The following is a 24,582-nucleotide window of genomic DNA, read 5'->3' as shown; positions in this document are numbered from 1 at the left end:
GTTAGTATGTCGTTTTTTTCAATTTTTTCAACTTGCTGAAAATGCACTTTTCTGGTGAAAATAACAAAGGAAACCTCACACACACTCAACAGGGGCCCCAGAAGCACCCAAAAAGGGAATAAAATGCCAGTTTTAAATTTTGTGATTTTTGAAAAAAACGTAAGGGGTTAGTATGTCGTTTTTTTCGTTTTTTAAGTTTTTTTCAACTTGCTTCTAATGCACTTCACTGGTAAAAAAAACAAAACAGGGAAAACCACACACACACGCAGCAGGGGCCCCAGAAGCACCCATGAGCACCCACGAGGTTTTACATTAATAAAACGGCGCTTGCATCGGATTTTACCGATACCCACAAACGCATCGATATTAATCTAGATCTCCCTAGATTCTTTGGGCAGATGAGGAATGCTAGCATAACTTGGCAGGTCAGATGGATGACACGTGACGACGAGCGAGTTGTTTGCTTTTACTGCTTTAGCATATTAGCATATTAGCAAACAAACAAAGTTGCTGCATACAATTCAGTACTGATGCATGTTGACGTGTTTCCATAATTTGTTTTTAGCAAAAAACATTCCTTAAAGCTTATGGAATGATGTTTTCCGGACGAAGCTTGGCTGTCTAATAAAGTGCTGACGGGATTGTTTGGTCATCAACTGGACCGTCGGTGATGAAGACGCAAAGAGCCAACATTTAAGGCACCTAAATATTTGTTAGCGTGAAAGTGAGCCGGGAAAGATCCACGTGTGACCACCAGGTGGCAGCAGTGCACCAGCACAAGCAAATCCGTCGTCTAGAAGGTGAACCTGCGCTCGGCCGCGTGTCCCACCTTGTCCAGGTTGGGGTTGCAGGCGAACTGGATCATGGGAGGGGGGCCGCACATCAGGATGAGGACGTCGTCGGCGGGCGGCGGCAGATGTTCCCGAATCATGTCCTCGTTGATGAAGCCCTCGCTGTACTCCCACTCTGACACACACAGAGAAACACGACATCATCACGCTGGTCTGGTGGCCACGTCAGAAGATCAGAGAAGCAAAGTACTGGGGGGGGCTCGGTCCACGGTCAACCACAGCTTGAAGCGCTCCGGGTTGTTGACTTGAATCTCCTCCAACTCAGGCCTCAGCAGGATGTCCTTCTCCGTCTGCCGGGACAGGAAGTCACATGGTCAGGATGCCGGGATGGTGGGTAGGGGGACTGAGGGGGCGGTCACCTGGTTGGCAAAGATCAGGTGGCACACGGTCCGGTCCTGAGGGTCCTTCATGACGGCGGTGATGAGCTGCAGCATGGGTGTGATTCCTGCCGAGACATTCCTCACTTGGAGCAGACGTTCGCCTCAAAGACTCACGATGGACGTTGGACGTTACCGGTGCCGCCCGCGATCAGGCCCACGTGTCTGCTGGTCTTGGTCACAGCTGGACTCTTCTTGTCTGCCTGGATGGCAAAAACCCCTGGGCAGACGCACAAATGTCACATTTATTTCCATATACTACTAGTACTACTACTAGTACTACTGCTAGACTGTAGATTTAACTGTTTTTTTGCTGCTGTGAAATAATAAACGGCGACAAAGCGAGGGAGTGATATCAAATGGCGACGGAGCGATGAAGTGATATCAAACGGCGACAGAGCCAGAGGGAGTGATATCAAACAGCGCCGGCGCCAGTGGGAGCGATATCAAACGGCGAGGGAGTGTGAGGGAGCGCAAGGGAGCGATATCAAACGGCGCATGAGTGCGAGGGAGTGATATCAAACTGCGAGTGAGTGATATCAAACGGCGAGGGAGTGCGAGTGAGTGATAAACGGCGAGGGAGTGCGAGTGAGTGATATCAAACGGCGAGGGAGTGCGAGTGAGTGATATCAAACGGCGAGGGAGTGCGAGTGAGTGATATCAAACGGCAAGGGAGTGCGAGTGAGTGATATCAAACGGCAAGGGAGTGCGAGTGAGTGATATCAAACGGCGAGGGAGCGATATCAAACGGCGAGGGAGCGCGAGGGAGCGATATCAAACAGCGAGGGAGTGATATCAAACGGCAAGGAAGTGCGAGGGAGTGATATCAAACGGCAAGGAAGTGCGAGGGAGCGATATCAAACGGCAGGGGAGTGCGAGGGAGCGATATCAAACGGCAGGGGAGTGCGAGGGAGCGATATCAAACGGCGAGGGAGCAATATCAAACTGTGAGGGAGTGATATCAAACAGAGTCAGAGGGAGTGATATCAAACAGAGTCAGAGGGAGTGATATCAAACAGAGTCAGAGGGAGTGATATCAAACGGTGACAGAACGATGAGGTGATATCAAACGGCGAGGGAGCGATATCAAACTACGACAGCATGACGGAGCGATATCAAACTGCGACAGCATGACAAAGCGATATCAAACTGCGACAGCATGACGGAGCGATATCAAAGAGCGATATCAAACAGCGACATTGCGAGGGAGTGATATCAAACGCCGAAAGAGCAAGGGAGTGATATCAAACGATGACGGAGCGAGGAAGTGATATCAAACGGTGAAGGAGCGAGGGAGTGATATCAAACGGCGAAGGAGCGAGGGAGTGATATCAAACGGCGAAGGAGCGAGGGAGTGATATCAAACGGCGAAGGAGCGAGGGAGTGATATCAAACGGCGAAGGAGCGAGGGTGTGATATCAAACGGCGAAGGCGCGAGGGTGTGATATCAAACGGCGAAGGAGCGAGGGAGTGATATCAAACGGCGAAGGAGCGAGGGAGTGATATCAAACGGCGAAGGAGCGAGGGAGCGATATCAAACGGCGAAGGAGCGAGGGAGCGATATCAAACGGCGAAGGAGCGAGGGAGCGATATCAAACGGCGAAGGAGCGAGGGAGCGATATCAAACGGCGAAGGAGCGAGGGAGCGATATCAAACGGCGAAGGAGCGAGGGAGCGATATCAAACGGCGAAGGAGCGAGGGAGTGATATCAAACGGCGACAGAACCAGAGGGAGTGATATCAAACGGCCACGAGCGCTCACCTCTGCCCTTGTAGACCAGAAGTCCGCTGGGTCCTCTGAAGTCGATGGTATCGTTGATCCTGAGGCTCTCCAGGTGCTGACTCATCTTCCCGCCTTCTGGGAATTTGGGATGGACGCCTTTGAAGTAGACCTGTCCCAAAAGGAGGACATGAGGAAGGAGGCGCTGCTACCAAGCCGCCCGCTATGAAGGCGTCACCTTGATGACCAAGTCCACGTAGCCTTTGTCGTCATCGCTGGACACGGGCGTGTAAGGTCGCACCACCAGCTTGCCGTCGATCTTGGCCGACAAGTAGATGTGCTGTCCTGGGGACATGAAACGCCACATTGTCTCCCTGTGGCTACGTTGTTGGTAAACATCTTCATACCCACCCACGGGGAGACCCAGCACGTGACCCGGGGACGGCAGGGCGAATCGGAACTTCCTGGTATCATGGCTGACAACCTGGAAGCAACAACAACACCACCACTCTGGAAGATAACGGTACCTGAACGCAGCGCTCGCGAGAGTGCCGAAAGAAGGCCCGTCAGTGAACGCCTCACCTGCTTATCGATAAGCCGCAGCGCGTACTTGATGTTGGGGTCCTCCAAAGTGATGGCGGGCCTCCTCTTGGAGAACAGAAGCCTGAAGATAAGGCTTATGATGCCGTCGAAGCCGCTCCTGATCAGCTGCGTTCAAAGGTCAACAGCTAGCATGAGCATTAGCGGCCAAGGGCGTGTCGGGAACGTCGTCGTGTATTTAGCAGCGAGGTGCGCTCATGTTGTTAAGCAAAGAGGGACGTGAGTCACACTTTCCTGCGGGGAAGCTTGGAGGGCTTGCGGATACCTCCTCGCATGAGGCGCCGTACAAGCTGCTAACGTTAGCCGAGTACACAAAGACACTAAGCACACTTAGCATACTTTTCTAGGAGAATTACTTACACCGACGATGTAAGACAGCATCTTCAGCGGGTCCGAACAAATTAAACTAGAACTACGATGATGACTGCTGGTCTGCAGCTGTGAACTTTACTGCCGTCAACTCGCCAAGCTCACGTTGGTGCTGAAGCGCATTTCCGCTCTGACTCTTTTAAAATAAAAGAAACTTTGTGTTTCGTCCATAAACACATTTTCCCTGCTGTGATATGTACGCGTGTTGCTGTGTTAATGTACGCGTTTTATTAAATGCAACTTATATCTGTTATCATGTAAATGTATTTTAGAAACTGCTGTTTTGTGTACAGTAAAATCGGTCTTTCGGTAACACAATACTGTAACGTCATTTCCGCCATTGAAACGTCGCTTCGACCCGACAGTTTGAATTTTCACATTAAAGGCTCTCTTCAAATACAAGTACCGGATGCCGGTCTATTGACTCTATTTGTATTTTTTTGTATTTTACTTAGTGTCCGCCAGATGGCGGTAGTGTCATAGCAAAACAGATGATGTTCTCGGTGGTTTCATTGCTATCTTCACGTGTATTCTACTTTGTGGCCGCTAGACGGCAGTAGTGACCAACTTTATTGGCCTAATTCGAGGTTCTGCGTTTTACAAATTATTTTTTTATGTATGCATATAAAATAAGTATAAAATAATATATCATATTAAAATATATTTTGTAAAAGGCTAACAAAGTTATGCAATATGTACAAAGCTTTGTGTTATTCATTTTAACATCATGGCTGTGTTGCAGAATAAAAAAAAAACGATCTATGCACGTTGGATCTACATACGGAATATGCACTGGATCTATGCACTTTGGATCTATGTAGGGTATACGCACGGTGGATCTATGCATTTCAGATCTATGTACGGTATACACACTGTGGATCTATGTAGGGTATACGCACTGTGGATCTATGCACTTTGGATCTATGTAGGGTGTACGCACTGTGGATCTAGGCACTTTGGATCTAGGCACTTTGGATGTAGTATGTACGGTATACACACTGGATCTATGCACTTTGGATCTATGTAGGGTATACGCACTGTGGATCTATGCATTTCAGATCTATGTACGGTATACGCACTGTGGATCTATGCACTTTGGATCTATGTACGGTATACACACTGTGGATCTATGCACTTCGGATCTATGTAGGGTATACGCACTGTGGATCTATGCATTTCGGATCTATGTATGATATACACACGGTGGATCTATGCACTTTGGATCTATGTAGGGTATATGCACTGTAGATCTATGTACTTTGGATCTATGTAGGGTATACGCACTGCGGATCTATGCACTTCGGATCTATGTAGGATGTACGCACTGTGGATCTAGGCACTTTGGATCTAGGCACTTTGGATCTAGTATGGACGGTATATGCACTGTGGATCTATGTATGGTATACACACGGTGGATCTATGCACTTTGGATCTATGTACGGTATATGCACTTTGGATCTATGTAGGGGATACGCACTGTGGATCTATGCATTTTGGATCTATGCACTTTGGATCTATGTAGGGTATACGCACTGTGGATCTATGCACTTTGGATCCATGCACTTTGGATCCATGTAGGGTATATGCACTATGGATCTATGCACTTTGGATCTATGTAGGGTATACGTACTGTGGATCTATGTACTTTGGATCTATGTAGGGTATATGCACTGTGGATCTATGCACTTTGGATCCATGTAGGGTATACGCACTATGGATCTATGCACTTTGGATCTATGCACTTTGGATCTATGTAGGGTATACGTACTGTGGATCTATGTACTTTGGATCTATGTAGGGTATATGCACTGTGGATCTATGCACTTTGGATCTATGTAGGGTAGGCTACCTGTGAGCGGTGGGCCCTGTCGGTGCGAGGCGGTGCGGTGCGGCATGACAAGAAGACATGGCGGGTGTCCGTATGAACAGGAAAGAAAGCATTTTTATTGGTCATTTGTGTATATGAAGTGGGAGAACAACAGTCAGGAAACTCCACGAGGTGAATCACTACACAAAGTGGAAAAGATGGGATGTAAAAAAGAATGCGATGAGCCAAGCAGCTCATGTCGGGAGAAAAGAGTTCAAGAGCAGGAGATTACAGAGCAGATATTCAAGCACACCAAGGCAACGAGGATCTTCCTACACTTGACACAGCGCGGCTTTGGCCGGGAATTTGGGAGCGGACTTTGGTAGGGAATGGTCACGGGGGGGAACTCGGTGTTGCTGTGCAGTTGAATGGCTTTTGTTTCGTGGTTGTGCACTGCCAGCCCGTCCCTGGAGCCCCCGGCTTGTGCCCACGGGGAATATTTCAACCCATCGTGTCTCTCTACGGAGAGACGGAGGGTAGACAGTGCGGCTGGGTAGACAGGAAGTGACCAGAGTTGAACAAAATGGGAAGCAATACGCTTCCGTTCGTCTGGAGAGACTGAAAATGCAAAAGTACACCACGAGCAACGTAAGAAGAGCACCACAGGCCGCATGGACGTTGGACATCGGGATGGGGATACAAACGGGATACTTGATATCGACTCCACATGTACCGGAGAAGATGGGAATATCTACACCGCTTTGGACTCCCTGAAACTGGAACCGCTGGGCGAGAAGAAAACCAAACTGGAATGTACGTGTGCTGCTTCCTCGCCCCTCTAGAACGTACGCCTTGATTTCTTTCCTCTGGTGAAGACGATGGCCTGAACACGCACACGAACGTATCGCACACGAACGCATCGCACACGAACGTATCGCACACGAACGTATCGCACACGAACGTATCGCACACGAACGTATCGCACAGCGCTCTCTGGTGGGGGTGGGGTGGGGTGAAAGGCAACAACATCACAAGGTAACAATGTATCCTACGTAACCTAGGTAATTCTAGGTATCCTAGGCATCCTAGGTATCTTAGGCATCCTAGGCATACCAGGTATCCCAGGCAAACCAGGTATCCCAGGCATACCAGGTATCCTAGGAATCCTTGGTATCCTATGTATCCCAGGTATCCTAGGTATCCTCAGTATCCTAGGCATACCAGGTATCCTAGGCATACCAGGTATCCTAGGCATACCAGGTATCCCAGGCATCCTAGGCATACCAGGTATCCCAGGCATACCAGGTATCCCAGGTATCCCAGGCATACCAGGTATCCCAGGTATCCCAGGCATACCAGGTATCCTAGGCATACCAGGTATCCCAGGCATACCAGGTATCCTAGGCATACCAGGTATCCCAGGCATACCAGGTATCCTAGGCATACCAGGTATCCCAGACATACCAGGTATCCCAGGTATCCTATAGGTATTCTAGGTATCCTAGGCATCCTAGGCATCCTAGGCATTCCAGGTATCCTAGGAATCCCTGTTATCCTATGTATCCCAGGTATCCTATAGGTATTCTAGGTATCCTATAGGTATTCTAGGCATCCTAGGCATCCTAGGCATCCTAGGCATTCCAGGTATCCTAGGAATCCTTGGTATCCTAGGCATCCTATGTATCCCAGGTATACTAGGTATCCTAGATATCCTGGGTATCCTATGTATCCTATGTATTCCAGGTATCCCAGGTATCCCAGGTATCCTAAGTATCCTAGGCATCCTAGGCATACCAGGAATCCTTGGTATCCTAGGCATCCTATGTATCCCAGGTATACTAGGTATCTTAGGTACCCTATGTATCCTATGTATCCCAGGTATCCTAGGCATCCTAGGCATCCTAGGTATCCCAGGTATCCTAGGCATCCTAGGTATCCTACATGTCTACGCACGCACGGCATCACAGTGGCACACCAAGCAGTCGGCGGCGACGCGTCTTGGTTAGAGCAACTACACGAGAACATTGACAACATTTACAAAGTCCTCCTCCAGCTAGCAAATTGGACGACCATTAACCGGTAGGCTGGGGCGGTTGGGGGAGAGGGGGGGGCGTCCTGGCGCCAATCAAGTCTTTGGCTCCTTCGCTTCAGCGCCTTTTCCACGAGCAAACATCGTCCGGCGACAGGAAGATGAGGCACGAGGGCAACGGAAGTGAAAGTGGGCGTGGCGCCCCCTGCGGCCAACCACAACGCAAGAAGAAGAAGAAGAAGAAGTTGAAGGAGAAAGCGTGCGCGCGCAGCGGCCGGCCACGTCGGTGTAAAGCTGGCAGTAAAAACATGGCGGCGCCGGCGACCAGCACGTGGCAGTGTTTCAATTAGCCGGGAAGACTTTTTCTTTTTTCTCCGCCGTGATGGACAGCAAGCGGCTCCGAGCAAAGATTGTTCAAAGAGAAGATGCACACACACACAGAGGACACGAGCTTGGTGCTTTTGTCATTTGGTCATGGAGGGGGGCGGGGGGGGGGGGGGGGGCTGAGAAACCAAGCAGTTAATGGCCTGCTAGCTTTGTCCTTAGCATCGTCACGGTCGCTGCGTTCGATTGGACGTCACGTTGGCTTTCCTCTAGATCCTTTAAAATAGAACATCCCATGAAAAACATCCAGATATTAGGAAACAACATAGAAACACAGCAACTAGAAACCCCGCCTACAGGATATGTACACCTTCTGTCCGTCATGCGCTAGCGATACACCTCATATTGCTTCAAAGGGGGGGCGGGGAGGAAAAAGCCAAACCAGAGACCCTGATAGAAAAAGGATGGCGGTGGTGGGGGGGGGGGGGGGGGGGGCGGGGCGACACGTACGGGTATGTATCACTGAGGTATTTACACAGACTGGCTAAAGAGTACTACAAGGCAGGAGCGTGGGGGGGGGGGGGCCTGCCTACTTCTTGGTGGACAGCTGGGCGTCCACCTCCTCCTCGGGCTTGAGCACGTGCCACTGGGCGATGGGTCTCCGCGGGTTGGCCAGCATGTCGGACCAGTGGCGCAGCTCCGTGCCCGAGCTGTTCAGGCCCACGAAGACTTTGCCGATGGCGTCGTTCTTGCCGATCTTGTCGTAGTCCAGGACCGTGATCACCACTTGCACTTTCTGCAAACAAGGAACACGTGACTGTTTGACAGCAGGGGGCAGCGTGGAGCAGGAAGCTGGACGACGCCTGGAGGTAGTAAGGTAGTAATAAACGTAGTAGCACTCATGACGAAGGTAGTAATAAACGTAGTAGCAGTCATGATTAATTTTTTTAATAGGGTAGTTTATTACTACCGTCATCATGACCGTTACTACGTACATCATTACAACTGTAATACTGGCCGATGATTACTACTGTAATACTGGTGGCCGATTAATACTGTAATACTTGCCCATGATGACTACTGTAATACTGGCCGATGATTACTACTGTAATCCTGGCCGATGATTTCTACTGTATGCTGGCCGATGATTACTACTGTAATACTGGCCGAGGATTTTTACTGTAATACCGGCCGATAATTAATACTGGCGGATGATTACTACTGTAATACTGGCGAATGATTACTACTGTAATACTGGCTGATGATTACTACTGTAAAACTGGTCCATGATTACTACTGTAATACTGGCCGATGATTACAACTGTATACTGGCCGATGATTACTACTGTAATACTGGCCGATGATTACTACTGTAATACTGGCCGATGATTTTTACTGTAATACCGGCCGATAATTAATACTGGCGGATGATTACTACTGTAATACTGGCTGATGATTACTACTGTAAAACTGGTCCATGATTACTACTGTAATACTGGCCGATGATTACGACTGTATACTGGCCGATGATTGCTACTGTAATACTGGCCGATGATTACTACTGTAATACTGGTGGATGATTACTACTATAATACTGGTCGATGATTACTACTGTAATAGTGGCCGATTACTACTGTAATACTGGTGGATGATTACTATCCTGGCCGATGATTACTACTGTAATACTGGCCGATGATTACTACTGTAATACTGGTCGATGAGTACTACTGTAATACTGGTGGATGATTACTATCCTGGTGGATGATTACTACTGTAATACTGGCCGATGAGTACTACCGTAATACTGGTTGATGATTTCTACTGTAATACTGGCCGATGATTACTACTGTAATACTGGTGGATGATTACTATCCTGGTGGATGATTACTACTGTAACACTGGCCGATGATTACTACTGTAATACTGGCCGATGAGTACTACTGTAATACTGGTCGATGATTACTACTGTAATACTGGCCGATGATTACTACTGTAATACTGGTGGATGAGTACTACTGTAATACTGGTCGATGATTACTACTGTAATACTGGCCGATGATTACTACTGTAATACTGGCCGATGATTAATACTGGCGGATGATTACTACTGTAATACTGGCCGATGATTACTACTGTAATACTGGCTGATGATTACTACTGTAATACTGGCCGATGATTACTATTGTAATACTGGCTGATGATTACTACTGTAATACTGGCTGATGATTACTATTGTAATACTGGCCGATGATTACTACTGTAATACTGGTCAATGATTACTACTGTAATACTGTAATAGCTGTGTTGTGCCAGACTGTAATAATAATCCTAATCATAGCAACAATAATAATAATAGGAATATGTGACCATGCATTCGGTCTTTCCTGGGCCAAATGAAAAGGAAAGAAAAAAGGACCTGGATTTGTTCGAAGGGGACCTCAAAGCTGAAGGACTCGTTGTAGTAGGGGTTGAGCGTGTTCTTCTTGATGGTGGTCTTCTTCTTCTTCAGCCTCTTGCCGTTCTGCATCAGGTGGATCTTCACGTACGGATCTACGGCAGAAAAGAAAAGAAGCGGGAAGCAGAGTGAGCCTCGCCGGCCGCCTCCTTCTTCTTCTGGAAATGTCACGTCCGATGCGAAACAAGGAGAGCGCTGTCGGAGCAAACGCACGACACGGATCTCATTAGCGGGTTGCCGCCAGTCGGTCGGAAGGAGTCGGCGCCAAGACACTCGACGCTTGAATGCGTCAACGACGCCAACTTAGATGGCGCAATCTGTATGATTTATGACCTCGGGAGGAAGCTGCCGAGGTCGCCCCCTGCTGCCGTGGAGCTCCAGTGCAGAAGGTCACGTGACCTCCGACGGAGCGGAAGGACGTCTGAATGGACTCGCCAAGCAGCCGAGGAGAAGTCGGGAAACATGATTGGGCGAACATCTCTCATTTTATGGATGGATGGATGGATGGCCACGCCCGCGATTGCGGCAACGCCACCTGCGAGTAGAGCGTCGCACCTCGCCCGATTTGAGCTCATCGTGTTCCGTTCACGCACACACCAAAGCAGTGGCTTGCCAAGTTAAATTTAGACCCCCCCCCCCCCCAGCCACCTCCACCCCCCACCTCCCGTCATCTTGGATTTGCCACCGTGTCAGCTCACTTCCCACAGACACACACGTGGTGAATCCCGGGAAGTCCATCAGGAAGGATCCCAGCTCCATTTAAGGATGATGGGCAGATTCTTCCACGCCAGCGCGTCTGTGCGCGCGTCTGCTGCTGGCTGCAAGACAGATGAGAGACAAGACGAGCTGGAGGAGAATAATCCCAGTTTGATTCCAATAAAACCCGCACGCCAGGAGATGAACCAGCACAACCTGAGCAGACGACTTCTGGAGGAAATTTCTGAGTAATCATGCTCAAAGGTTAGCGGTAAATATGCACGTACGCTAAAGGAGGGGTGACGTGCTCCTCATGTGAGGGACCGAGACAACGAAGAGCAGACTCGCATGCCTCGACGCCTGAGGGGATTTGAATCAGGGGATGAGCATGTGGAGGACATGCTTTTGGAGAAAGGAGGCTTCTCATCAGAGCACATCCGTGTGACACGCGTGTCGGCGACCACGGCGACGTCCGCACGGCGTCACATGATGGGCCGCGGTCAATAAGCCCGGAAGCTTGAGGAGCAACCGGTGTTCCGCGACCAGGACGAAAACCGCATTGAACCCCTTGTAGCAGAGGTTCCACCAACGTTCTCCAGCACCCTGGAATAGACGTTCCCAGGAAGGCTGAGGCATTCCATTCTCATGGAATACTGATGCCTTCCATGAGTCCAGCTGTGGTCCACGGACCTCCTAAAGTTGAGTGTGAAAGACCTTCAAAGATGCACCACGTGCACCTCCTTGTGGACTCCTAAGGCTGAGGGCCAGGGGGGGGAGCACTTCTCCCTGACCCCCCCAGGTGCCGTTTGGAGTCTATGGTTCTTGTTGTGACGCAAGCATCAGTGGTCCTCACCGGACAGACCGCCCACGTCCATCTTCTTCAGGTTTTTGGCCTCCAGGACCACGACGGTCAGCTTTCCGGCGGTGGGAACGTAGCGCAGGGAGAAGCAGATGTCGCCCAGCTTCTCTTGCTGTGGGTGAGAACATGCCAGAGTCAGAGACGGACACCGTGAAAGAAAACCTTCCTATGAAGCCATTCTGGTTCTGCTGATCTTCGTGTGCTGGTCATGAGCGGCGGACAAAGAGATGTGGAGAGATGTGAAGTGACGTGGAGAGCGTGGAGAGATGTGAAGAGTGTAGAAAGATGTGGAGAAATGTGGAGACATGGAGAGCTTGGAGAGATGTGGCGAGCGTGGAAAGATGTGGAGACATGTGGAGAGAAATGGAGAGATGTTGAGAGCTTGGAGAGATGTGGAGACATCTGGAGAGATGTGGAGAGATGTGGAGAGATGTGGAGAGAAGTGGAGAGATGTGAAGTGACGTGGAGAGCGTGGAGAGATGTGGAGAACGTGGAGAGCGTGGAGAAATGTGGAGAGCGTGAAGAGCGTGAAGAGCGTGGAGAGCGTAGAAAGATGTGGAGAGATGTGGAGAGAAATGGAGAGATGTTGAGAGCTTGGAGAGATGTGGAGAGATGTGGAGAGCGTGGAGAAATGTGGAGAGATGTGGAGAGATGTGGAGAGATGTGGAGAGAAGTGGAGAGAAGTGGAGAGAAGTGGAGAGAAGTGGAGAGCGTGGAGAGCATGGAGAGCTTGGAGAGATGTGGAGAGCGTGGAGAGATGTGGAGAACGTGGAGAGCGTGGAGAAATGTGGAGAGCATGGAGAGCGTGGAGAGATGTGGAAAGTTGTGGAGAGATGTGGAAAGTTGTGGAGAGATGTGGAGAGTGTGGAGAGATGTGGAGAGCTTGGAGAGGCGTGGAGAGATGTGGAGAGATGTGGAGAGATGTGGAGAGATGTGGAAAGTTGTGGAGAGATGTGGAGGTTGTGGAGAGATGTGGAGATCTTGGAGAGATGTGGAGAGTTGAGGAGAGATGTGAAGAACGTGGAGAGCGTGGAGAGCGTGGAGAGCATGGAGAAATGTGGAAAGTTTGGAGAGATGTGGAGAGATGTGGAGAGATGTGGAGAGATGTGGAGAGATGTGGAGAGATGTGGAGAGATGTGAAGAACGTGGAAAGCGTGGAGAAATGTGGAGAGATGTGGAGGTTGTGGAGAGATGTGAAGAACGTGGAGAGCGTGGAGAAATGTGGGGGAATGTGGAGAGATGTGGAGGTTGTGGAGAGATGTGGAGAGTTGAGGAGAGATGTGGAGAGATGTGAAGAACGTGTAGAGCGTAGCGAGCGTGTCGATGTCCTTCAACTGAAAAGAGCCGCCATTAACCTTTAAATGAGAAGAACATGAGGGTAAAAAGGAGGTTCCCCGCCAACACGCGTGGATGCTGTGACATTTAGCGTGAAAATGGGATCTCCTGAACCATCCTGCAAAGTCAGGCGGGTATCAGCAGAGGCGCTGGCGTGGACGTCTGCAATTAGGGCTTGAGCAGATGTTCCACCATGCCTCACCTCCTCCTTCTCGGCGCTCTGCAGGTCTCGCCATTCTTCCGTGATGTGGCTGAAGTCCACCTTGTTCATGGGCACCTTGATGTCGCCGATGGCGTCGTGTTTGGAGAAGCGGTCGAAGTCGTACACCGTCATCACCAGCGTCTTCCCGCCCAGCTCCACGTAGGGAACCTGAGGACATGCACCAGTTAGTACACACAATAGTACACAGTATTAGTACACACATTCGTACTCTGGATGGAGGACTAGTATTAGTACACACATTCGTACTCTGGATGGAGGACTAGTATTAGTACACATGTTCGTATTCTGGATGGAGGACTAGTATTAGTACACACATTTGTACTCTGGATGGAGGACTAGTATTAGTACACACATTCATACTCTGGATGGAGGACTAGTATTAGTACACATGTTCGTACTCTGGATGGAGGACTAGTATTAGTACACACATTCGTACTCTGGATGGAGGACTAGTATTAGTACACACATTCATACTCTGGATGGAGGACTAGTATTAGAACACACATTCATACTCTGGATGGAGGATTAGTATTAGTACACACATTCATGGATGGAGGACTAGTATTAGTACACACATTCGTACTCTGGATGGAGGACTAGTATTAGTACACACATTCATGGATGGAGGATTAGTATTAGTACACACATTCATGGATGGAGGACTAGTATTAGTACACACATTCGTACTCTGGATGGAGGACTAGTATTAGTACACACATTCGTACTCTGGATGGAGGACTAGTATTAGTACACACATTCATGGATGGAGGATTAGTATTAGTACACACATTCATGGATGGAGGACTAGTATTAGTACACACATTCATGGATGGAGGACTAGTATTAGTACACACATTCATACTCTGGATGGAGGACTAGTATTAGTACACACATTCATGGATGGAGGACTAGTATTAGTACACACATTCGTACTCCGGATGGAAGATTAGTATTAGTACACACATTCGTACTCTGGATGGAGGACTAGTATTAGTACACACATTCGTACTCCGGATGGAGGACTAGTATTAGTACACACATTCGTACTCTGGATGGAGGACTAGTATTAGTACACACATTTGTACTCCAGATGGAGAACTAGTATTAGTACACACATTTGTACTCCGGATGGAGGACTAGTATTAGTACATACATTCATACTCTGGATGGAGGACTAGTATTAGTACACACATTCGTACTCTGGATGGAGGACCAGTATTAGTACACACATTCATACTCTGGATGGAGGATTAGTATTAGTACACACATTCGTACTCCGGATGGAGGACTAGTATTAGTACACACATTCGTACTCCGGATGGAGGACTAGTATTAGTACACACATTCATACTCTGGATGGAGGACTAGTATTAGTACACATGTTCGTACTCTGGATGGAGGACTAGTATTAGTACACACATTGGTACTCTGGATGGAGGACTAGTACGTATTAGTACACACATTGGTACTCTGGATGGAGGACTAGTATTAGTACACACATTGGTACTCTGGATGGAGGACTAGTATTAGTACACACATTGGTACTCTGGATGGAGGACTAGTATTAGTACACACATTGGTACTCTGGATGGAGGACTAGTATTAGTACACACATTCATGGATGGAGGACTAGTATTAGTACACACATTGGTACTCTGGATGGAGGACTAGTATTAGTACACACATTGGTACTCTGGATGGAGGACTAGTATTAGTACACACATTGGTACTCTGGATGGAGGACTAGTATTAGTACACACATTGGTACTCTGGATGGAGGACTAGTATTAGTACACACATTCATGGATGGAGGACTAGTATTAGTACACACATTGGTACTCTGGATGGAGGACTAGTATTAGTACACACATTGGTACTCTGGATGGAGGACTAGTATTAGTACACACATTCATGGATGGAGGACTAGTATTAGTACACACATTCATGGATGGAGGACTAGTATTAGTACACACATTGGTACTCTGGATGGAGGACTAGTATTAGTACACACATTCATACTCGGCCCTCATACAGATGTTGATATCAGTTTCTAGTAGCAGTAGTACTAGTAATAGTAGTAGTAGTAGTAGTACTATCCTAGGAGTGTGTGCGTGTGCATGTGTGTGTGCATGTGTGTGTGCATGTGTGTGTGCATGTGTATGTGTGTGCGTGTGTATGTGTGTGCGTGTGCATGTGTGTGCGTGTGCATGTGTGCGTGTGCATGCGTGTGCGTGCGTGTGTGCTTTGGCTAATACGCCAGCTGGCTGCCGTCTCCCCAGCTCGTCAGGATTGGCGTCGCATGCAAATGAACCAGGAAGTGAGCAGCAGGAGATGTCAGCTGACAAGTTGAAGATGAGGAGCTAAGAGAAGTTTACCTTGAAGGTGAACTGCTCGTTGAAGACGGGGTTGAGGGTCTTCCTGTGGACCTTGGTCTCAAACTTCTTCTTCTTGTCGGGCAGCAGGTAGACCTTGACGTAAGGGTCGGACGTGCCGCCCATGTCCATGGCGGGAAGCTCGGCCGCCTGGATGATCCCCACGATGAGCTGCGTGATGAAAGACAAGTGCTATCATTCCACAACGGTCACCTGATCAGACGGACGTTGGCGCCGTGGTCGGCATAACCAGGAAGACCAAGGACACCCACGACGCCGGTCATCACCCCCGCTCAGCTCGTCTGTGGAGCGACCTCCCATTAGGCGGCCATCTTGGAAGGCCTCCATGGCCTGAGGTTGTCAGGAAAACAAAACAATGGCGGCCGACGGGAGCTAGCAAAAGAAACCCCATCGTGATAAAACCCCCCGTTGGAGCTTTGGGGTCTTTCCGATGGGACTAATTAGCCTTTAATTGGCCGTCGGGGCAGAAAGGACGATTCCCATCCAACCCCCCCCCCCCCCCCCCCCTTATCTGCCTCGCCGTGGAGATGAGCTGACCAAACTCCAACGAGCGTATCAGCCCGTGTTTGCACATCTGGACGTGCGCTGTTTGCTCTGTCTGCTCCACTGGCCACGCCCACTCCACTAGGCTGCAGCCATACTTTACTTTCACTTTCACTTTCACTTTCACTCCTCCCGAGCTCAACACGGGATGGCAAGGATGGACGTTTGGCACTGCTGGGCCTTCAGGAGGTTCTAAGTGGAGATTCCAAAGGTAAAAGAAGAAACATTGAGGAGCATACGTATCTCCAAAAACTTGAATTCCCGCTAAAATAGAAACCAAAAGTATGCAAACCGAGAGAGTCCTGATGAGGCGTTTCCAAGAGGATCATGGGAATGTTGCTCCAGGTGCAGAAGATGTCTGGTAAATCCAGACCAGACGTTTCTGTAAATCCATCCCAAATGTTCTCCACTGGATGGAGACCAGTGGAAGACCCAGGACGGTCCAAAATATTCCTTAGTCAAGTGCTGGAAGGGAGTCATGACCACGTAGACCAGGGTCTTCAGTCATGAGGGATGCCCCCTGCAACATCTCCACATGCCGTTTGACGCCCCTGCGCCATCTGAAGCGCATCCTGTGATTCAGGATGCGACCACACTCTCAATGTACCGCATGGTACTCTGTACTGCCTGTACTACACCCTATGTACCTCTCCTTACCATGTACTACAATGTACTACACCTTATGTACCTCTCCTTACCATGTACTACACCTTACCATGTACCACACGTCACCATGTAATACACCTTATGTACCACTCCTTACCATGTACTATAATGTACTACAGCTTATGTACCACTCCTTACCAGTGTACTACATGGTTACATGTAGTACACATTACCATGTAGTACATTATACCATGGAATACACATTACCATGTAGTACACAGTACCATGCACTGCATGATAGCATGTAGTACACGATAGCAAGTAGCACACAGTAGCTTGTAGTACATGTAGCATGTAGATCCATCCAACCATCCAACCAAGCATCCATCCATCCATCCATCCATCCATCCACCCATCCATCCATCCATCCAGCCACCCATCCATCCATCCAACCAAGCATCCATCCATCCATCCATCCAGCCACCCATCCATCCATCCATCCATCCATCCAGCCACCCATCCATCCATCCATCCATCCATCCATCCAGCCACCCATCCATCCAACCAAGCATCCATCCATCCATCCATCCATCCATCCAGCCACCCATCCATCCATCCATCCATCCAGCCAAGCATCCATCCATCCAGCCACCCATCAATCAATCCATCCAACCAAACATCCATCCAGCCACCCACCCACCCATCCAACATCCATCCATCCAACCAAGATACATCCATCCAGCCACCCATCCATCCATCCATCCATCCATCCATCCAACCAAGCATCCATCCACCCATCCATCCATCCAACCAAGCATCCATCCATCCAGCCACCCATCCATCCATCCAACCAAGCATCCATCTATACAGCCACCCACCCACCCGTCCATCCATCCATCCAGCCACCCACCCCTTCCATCTATCCATCCACCCATCCATCCAACCAAGCATCCATCCATCCAGCCACCCATCAATCAATCCATCCAACCAAACGTCCATCCAGCCACCCACCCATCCAACATCCATCCATCCAACCAAGCATCCATCCACCCATCCACCCATCCACCCATCCACCCAAGCATCCATCCATCCATCCATTATCTGTCACAGAACATCTGGCCATAGCGAGCTGATGTTCTTCCTTCCCGTCGTTCTAAAGCCAGCCATTGGAACGTTCTGAAGCAGCCATAAAGCAGACGGCCACGTTGGGGGATCGCTTCTCAATCAGGCAGAAAGAAAGAAACAGGCGGCAGGCCCAGAGGGACTTCCTGAGGGCTAACGCTCGTACGACAAAGCGCCACTCACCGTGTTCTCTGTGAAATTGTAATCCAGCGAGTACTGTAATTTGCCCAGTTTCTGGTCCTCCTTGGGCTCCGCCTCTTTCTCCGTTTCGGTCAGGCCTGTCTCGGCGTCCTCCTCATCCTTCAAGGCCTGGAGGAGACACCCACCAACAGTCAGTGTGGCCCCATTGTCACCGCTGCCGGCGCCCGGGTCCTCCCGGGGGAACCTACTCCTGTAAGAGCTTCCATTTGGTTTATGGTGTTTAGGGAGGGGGGGGGGGGGGGGCAAACGGGGGAAGCAAGCACTAAAAGACCATGGCGGGGAACATCAGAACATGCTGAGATGCACTCAAGCCCAGGGACCGCTCCCCTCTTTAGGACTCCCTGGATGCTTCTGGAGGAAAGATCACATGATGCCACCACGACCACCACCGCCCGCCACCGATGGATGGGCCAGCACGGGACAGACATAGACACCATAGATACAGGAGATAGATGGAGATGTAAATATATAGATATGTAGATGTAGCTAGTACGTATATAGATATATAGATATACATATAGATATAAATATAGATGTAGATATATAGATGTAGATATATAGAGATGTAGATTTAGACATATAGAGATATAAATATAGAGTAGATAGATAGATGTAGAGTAGATAGATGTAGAGTAGATAGATGTATAGTTGTATAGACGTAGAGTAGATAGATGTATAGTTGTATAGATGTAGAGTAGATAGATGTATAGTTGTATAGATGTAGAGTAGATAGATGTATAGTTGTATAGACGTAGAGTAGATAGATGGATAGTTGTATAGACGTAGACTAGATAGATAGACGTAGAGTAGATAGATGCCTAGATGGATAGTTGTATAGACGTAGAGTAGATAGATAGATGTAGAGTAGATAGATGGATAGTTGTATAGGCGTAGAGTAGATAGATAGACGTAGAGTAGATAGATGGATAGTAGTATAGACATAGAGTAGATAGATGGATAGTTGTATAGACGTAGAGTAGATTGATGTATAGTAGTATAGACGTAGAGTAGATAGATGTACAGTTGTATAGACGTAGAGTAGATAGATGGATAGTTGTATAGACGTAGAGTAGATAGATGGATAGTTGTATAGACGTAGAGTAGATAGATGGATAGTTGTATAGACGTAGAGTAGATAGATGGATAGATGGATAGTTGTATAGACGTAGAGTAGATAGATGGATAGTTGTATAGACGTAGAGTAGATAGATGTAGTTGTATAGACGTAGAGTAGATAGATGTATAGTTGTATAGACGTAGAGTAGATAGATGTACAGTTGTATAGACGTAGAGTAGATAGATTTATAGCTGTATAGAAGTAGAGTAGATAGATGTATAGTAGTATAGACGTAGAGTAGATAGATGTAGAGTAGATAGATGTACAGTTGTATAGACGTAGAGCAGATAGATGTAGAGTAGATAGATGTATAGTAGTATAGACGTAGAGTAGATAGATGTATAGTTGTATAGACGTAGAGCAGATAGATGGATGGAGTGAAGAAGAGAGAATCTTGTGGAAAAGCTGAGAGTCCCTTTGGCGTGAAGTCTTCCATCCAGGGGAGGGGGCGGTGGGTGGTGGGCGGGGTTTCGGGGGTGTGGTGAGGTTGGCCGCAACTAGGCCAGGTGAGGGGGGTGCTTGGCGGGTGGGGGCGGGGTACGGTTAGCTAAACATGCGTTGCTGTCAAGGTCATTCATTGAGCATGAGGAGTTGGCGTCCAAGAGGTTTTTCTTTGGGCATGCACAGCATTCTCTGTCCTTCAACCCCCCTGCCCATCATCGTCATCATCATCATCATCATCATCAGGAGTCCCGCCCCCTTATGCTAAGCGTCATGCCAGCAAATGGGTGTGGCTAACAGAGTTGCTTCTACGTAACTGGTCAGTCTGCTGAAGTGAAAGCGAGCGGCTGGAGGACACTGATTGGTGGATGACGGCTGTCCCGCTTCTGTCGCCCAATCAGCAATTGATCCCCGCGGATGGAGGCGAGGAAGATGAGATCACATTACTGGGCTCCTCTTTTACTTCTCCACCGTTCCCTCGGTGACAACATCCTGTTGGGAGTACCCCACCAGGGAGACGCCGCTCGCCACAAATCAGTGTCGCCCGGCCTCGTCAAGGCGCACCCGGTGCTTATTATCCTGGTATATATGCGCCTACCATGCGGTAGGTCCATATATACAGTATATATGTGCCGTATGCGTGTTACTTCTATCTGGCTGCATGGCACGTTGGCATCAAGAGGCTACGGAAAGAAACATCAGAGCAGCAGGCTTAAGAAGATCCAACAGCGATTGGGAACCTACCGCCAGCGACCATCCCAGACCATCATCAGACACAACACAGATAAGGAGGACATGGAAGGAAGAAACACACATTAAAACACACACACCAGGCAACGCAGCAGTCTGGAGGACGCCACCACAAAGGACCACCTTCCCCTTTCTTTCCTGCAGGACGGCCAGGAAGCTCATCTGACCTCATTTTACATCGTGACCTCGTATGAGATCATATCAGCTCGTATGAGGTCATGGAAGATGACGGGAGATGACGTGAGATCATTAAGAGGATGTAAGATGACGTAAGATGACATAAGATGACATAAAATGACATAAGATGATGTAAGAAAATGACATAAGATGACGTGAGATGACATAAGATGACATAAGATGGTTAAGATGACAAGATGATGTAAGAAAATGATGTTAGATGACGTAAGATGACGTAAGAAGATGACGTGAGACGACGTAAGATGACATAAGATGGTTAAGATGACAAGATGATGTAAGAAAATGATGTTAGATGACGTAAGATGACGTAAGAAGATGACGTGAGACGACGTAAGATGACATGAGATGGTTAAGATGACGTAAGAAGATGACGTAAGATGACATAAAATGAGGTAAGATGATGACGTGAGATGACGTGAGATGACATAAGATGACGTAAGAAGATGAAGTGAGATGACGTAAGATGACGTAAGAAGATGACGTGAGACGACGTAAGATGACATGAGATGGTTAAGATGACGTAAGAAGATGGCGTAAGATGACATAAAATGAGGTAAGATGATGACGTGAGATGACATAAGATGACATAAGATTACGTAAGAAGATGAAGTGAGATGACATAAGAAGATGAAGTGAGATGACATAAGATGACGTAAGATAAGGTAAGAAGATGACGTGAGACGACGTAAGATGACATAAGATGGTTAAGATGACATAAGATGACGAAAGAAGATGACGTAAGAAGATGTAAGATGACATAAGATGACATAAGAAGATGAAGTGAGATGACGTAAAATAAGGTAAGAAGATGACGTGAGACGACGTAAGATGACATAAGATGGTTAAGATGACATAAGATGACGAAAGAAGATGACGTAAGAAGAAGATGTAAGATGACATAAGATGACGTGAGATGACGTAAGAAGAAGTGAGTCGACGTAAGATGACGTAAGTTGACATAAGATGATGTAAGATGATGCAAGAAGATGACATGAGATGACGTGAGATGACGTGAGATGATGTAAGAAGATGACGTAAGATGGTTAAGATGATGTAAGAAGATGACCTAAGATGACGTAAGATGGTTAAAATGACTTAAGATGACGTAAGATGATTAAGATGGCATAAGAAGATGACATAAGATGGTTAAGATGACGTAAGATGACTTAGATGATTAAGATGACATAAGAAGATGACATAAGATGGTTAAGATGACATAAGATGATGACTTAAGATGACCAAAGATGACCAAAGATGACGTAAGAAGATGACGTAAGATGACCAAAGATGACGTAAGAAGATGACGTAAGATGAGGTAAGATGAGTTTCCACGGTGGCGCTAGCAAAGCACTGCAGAAGGCAAACGTTAGAGCGTGAGGGTGAAACCTGCGTGGTCATTTGTGGGGGGGGCCCCCATGTCATTACCTCAACTATAAGCAGGTGGTCATTAGACAAACATGAAATCATGAAAATCATCAGTAGAGTTGGAGAAATGGAGGAAGGAGGAGAATCCAAGTGTTGGATGGAGATGCTGGTCCTAGCATATATAAGTGAAGGTCACGTCTACGTTAGGGGACAATTGTTCCAATCGTTCCGTTACCTCGGTTTTGGCTCCATCCTTCACGTCCTTCATGTTGATGGCGTTCTTTCCTTTGTCTTTGCCCTTCTTTTTGTTCTTCTTCTTGAAGATCCACTTTTTGCAGATGCAGAAGCAGCAGGCCAGCACCAGGATGATGGCCACAAAGGCGATGGAAACGATGGCCCATGACGGCACTGCGGACAGGGCACATCGGAACACGACGTCAGATTCCCGTTTGGGAGGAGTTAGCGTTAGTCACGCATCGGACTCCTCCCCCCCTCTTCCGTGTCGGAAAGTTTAACGTCCACCAACGTGAAAGCAGCCGTACGCGTACGCTTCCGCTTTGTTGAGCAGCCGCACACGCGGCTGTCACGGCTGACTTTTAATGAGATTAGGGCTTCCTCCCGAGCAGCTGTGTGATTCATGCTGCTTATTAAATGCTAATCCAGTCATACATGCAGCATATGGCTGCCTCCGCAAACATGGCCACCTGAACGCCTCCTACACTCCTCTTGCAACCACAAAGCTCAGCGCTGGCTTTTACTCTATCTACAGCACACGTGGATCCGTGATGCCATCGATCCTCCATTGAAAAATATGCTCTGGCCACGCCTCTGGCCACACCCCTGGCCACGCCCTCTGACCTCCTTGCCTTGGACGCCTCATTCAGCACCGGCCGCCAGGAACCACCTCAGGTGCCCCTACCTGCACTTGCTTGCCATCAATATACCCATAGTACCTGTACACTTCCTGTACGCCACCTGCACACTTCCTGTACGCTACCTGCACAGTACCTGTACGCTACCTGTACACTTCCTGTACGCTACCAGTACACTTCCTGTACGCTACCTGTAGGCTACATGTGCAGTACCTGTACGCTACATGTGCACTACCTGTAGGCTACTTGTGCACTACCTGCACAGTACCTGTACACTACCTGTATGTTACCAGTACACTATCTGTACGCTACCTGTACACTACCTGTACTCGTCCTGTATACTACCTGTACACGTCCTGTATACTACCTGTACATGTCCTGTACACTACCTGTACACGTCCTGTACACGTCCTGTATACTACCTGTAGACGTCCTGTATACTACCTGTACACGTCCTGTACACATCCTGTATACTACCTGTACACGTCCTGTACACTACCTGTACACTTCCTGTACGCTACCTGTACACTTCCTGTACGCTACCTGTACACTACTTGCACGCTACATGTGCAGTACCTGTAGGCTACTTGTGCACTACCTGCACAGTACCTGTACACTACCTGTATGTTACCAGTACACTATCTGTACACTACTTGCACACGACAGTACGCTACCTGTACACTACCCGTACTCGTCCTGTATACTACCCGTACACGTCCTGTATACTACCTGTACACGTCCTGTACACTACCTGTACACGTCCTGTACACGTCCTGTATACTACCTGTACACGTCCTGTATACTACCTGTACACGTCCTGTACACGTCCTGTACACGTCCTGTATACTACCTGTACACGTCCGGTACACTATCTGACAGTACGCTACCTGTACGCTACCTGTACGTTACCTGTACGTTACCCATACACTCCCTGTATGTTACCTGTACACTACCCATAGACTACCTGTACGTTACCTGTACACTACCCATAGACTACCTGTATGTTACCAGTACACTACCCATACACTCCCTGTATGCTACCTGTACACTACCTGTAGTAGTTTTTATTTTATTCTTTGCAGGATTTGGGGGACCACACCCAACAATACGGGGGCCGAATGTGGCCTCCGGGCCCCGAGTTTGACACCCGTGGCTTAGCTTGATAGCTTTGCAAGCAAATGAACAATGGCAACTGAAAAGAGCTGAATCTCATCTAATAATTCCTACAGTCTCTTTTATTGCAAATGTTGATCTGAAACGGGAGCAGAAGACCAAGGTGAAGCTAGCAGGAAGGTTTGGAGGTTAAAAAGGTCTTTCATGAATGAAAGCA

The 24,582-nt window shown here is 48.2% G+C and overlaps 2 protein-coding genes across 3 annotated transcripts in view; both read right to left on the bottom strand.

Annotated features, from left to right (window-relative positions):
* Positions 1-453: 453 nt before the first annotated feature.
* On the bottom strand, positions 454-4,066 carry LOC131132642 (NADH-cytochrome b5 reductase 3). The gene is made up of 9 exons (XM_058078462.1): positions 3,908-4,066; positions 3,530-3,655; positions 3,359-3,431; positions 3,186-3,292; positions 2,990-3,119; positions 1,365-1,448; positions 1,211-1,296; positions 1,042-1,141; positions 454-966 (listed from the first exon to the last, which is right to left on the bottom strand). Exons 1-9 carry the CDS (start codon positions 3,926-3,928, stop codon positions 794-796), a joined length of 900 nt encoding a protein of 299 aa, XP_057934445.1. The 5' UTR covers positions 3,929-4,066; the 3' UTR covers positions 454-793.
* A 1,764-nt stretch (positions 4,067-5,830) lies between these two features.
* The window catches only part of syt1a (synaptotagmin Ia), a 93,073-nt gene continuing 74,321 nt past the window's right edge, over positions 5,831-24,582 (bottom strand). Inside the window, exons 5-11 of one of the 2 annotated variants that reach the window (XM_058078460.1) lie at positions 22,616-22,788; positions 18,492-18,617; positions 16,020-16,187; positions 13,624-13,791; positions 12,081-12,198; positions 10,493-10,626; positions 5,831-8,872 (exon numbers count right to left, since the gene is read on the bottom strand). In XM_058078460.1, coding sequence (XP_057934443.1) covers positions 8,666-8,872; positions 10,493-10,626; positions 12,081-12,198; positions 13,624-13,791; positions 16,020-16,187; positions 18,492-18,617; positions 22,616-22,788 — 1,094 coding nt within the window. In that variant the 3' untranslated portion in view covers positions 5,831-8,665. The remainder of the gene's footprint in view (positions 8,873-10,492; positions 10,627-12,080; positions 12,199-13,623; positions 13,792-16,019; positions 16,188-18,491; positions 18,618-22,615; positions 22,789-24,582) is intronic. The other variant, XM_058078461.1, reaches the window with a different exon arrangement.

This window comes from Doryrhamphus excisus, chromosome 7 (genome assembly GCF_030265055.1).
Source record: "Doryrhamphus excisus isolate RoL2022-K1 chromosome 7, RoL_Dexc_1.0, whole genome shotgun sequence".
NCBI classification, from domain to species: domain Eukaryota; kingdom Metazoa; phylum Chordata; class Actinopteri; order Syngnathiformes; family Syngnathidae; genus Doryrhamphus; species Doryrhamphus excisus.
This window is presented reverse-complemented; position numbering and strand designations above follow the sequence as displayed.

Coding starts and splice junctions, on each gene's coding strand:
- LOC131132642 (XM_058078462.1), bottom strand. CDS start 3,928: ATGCTGTCTTACATCGTCGGT. Junction 1,449..2,989: donor TCTGGTCTACAAGGGCAGAG/GTGAGCGCTCGT, acceptor GCGTCTGCCCAG/GGGTTTTTGCCATCCAGGCA. Junction 1,142..1,210: donor ACCTGATCTTTGCCAACCAG/GTGACCGCCCCC, acceptor CTGTCCCGGCAG/ACGGAGAAGGACATCCTGCT.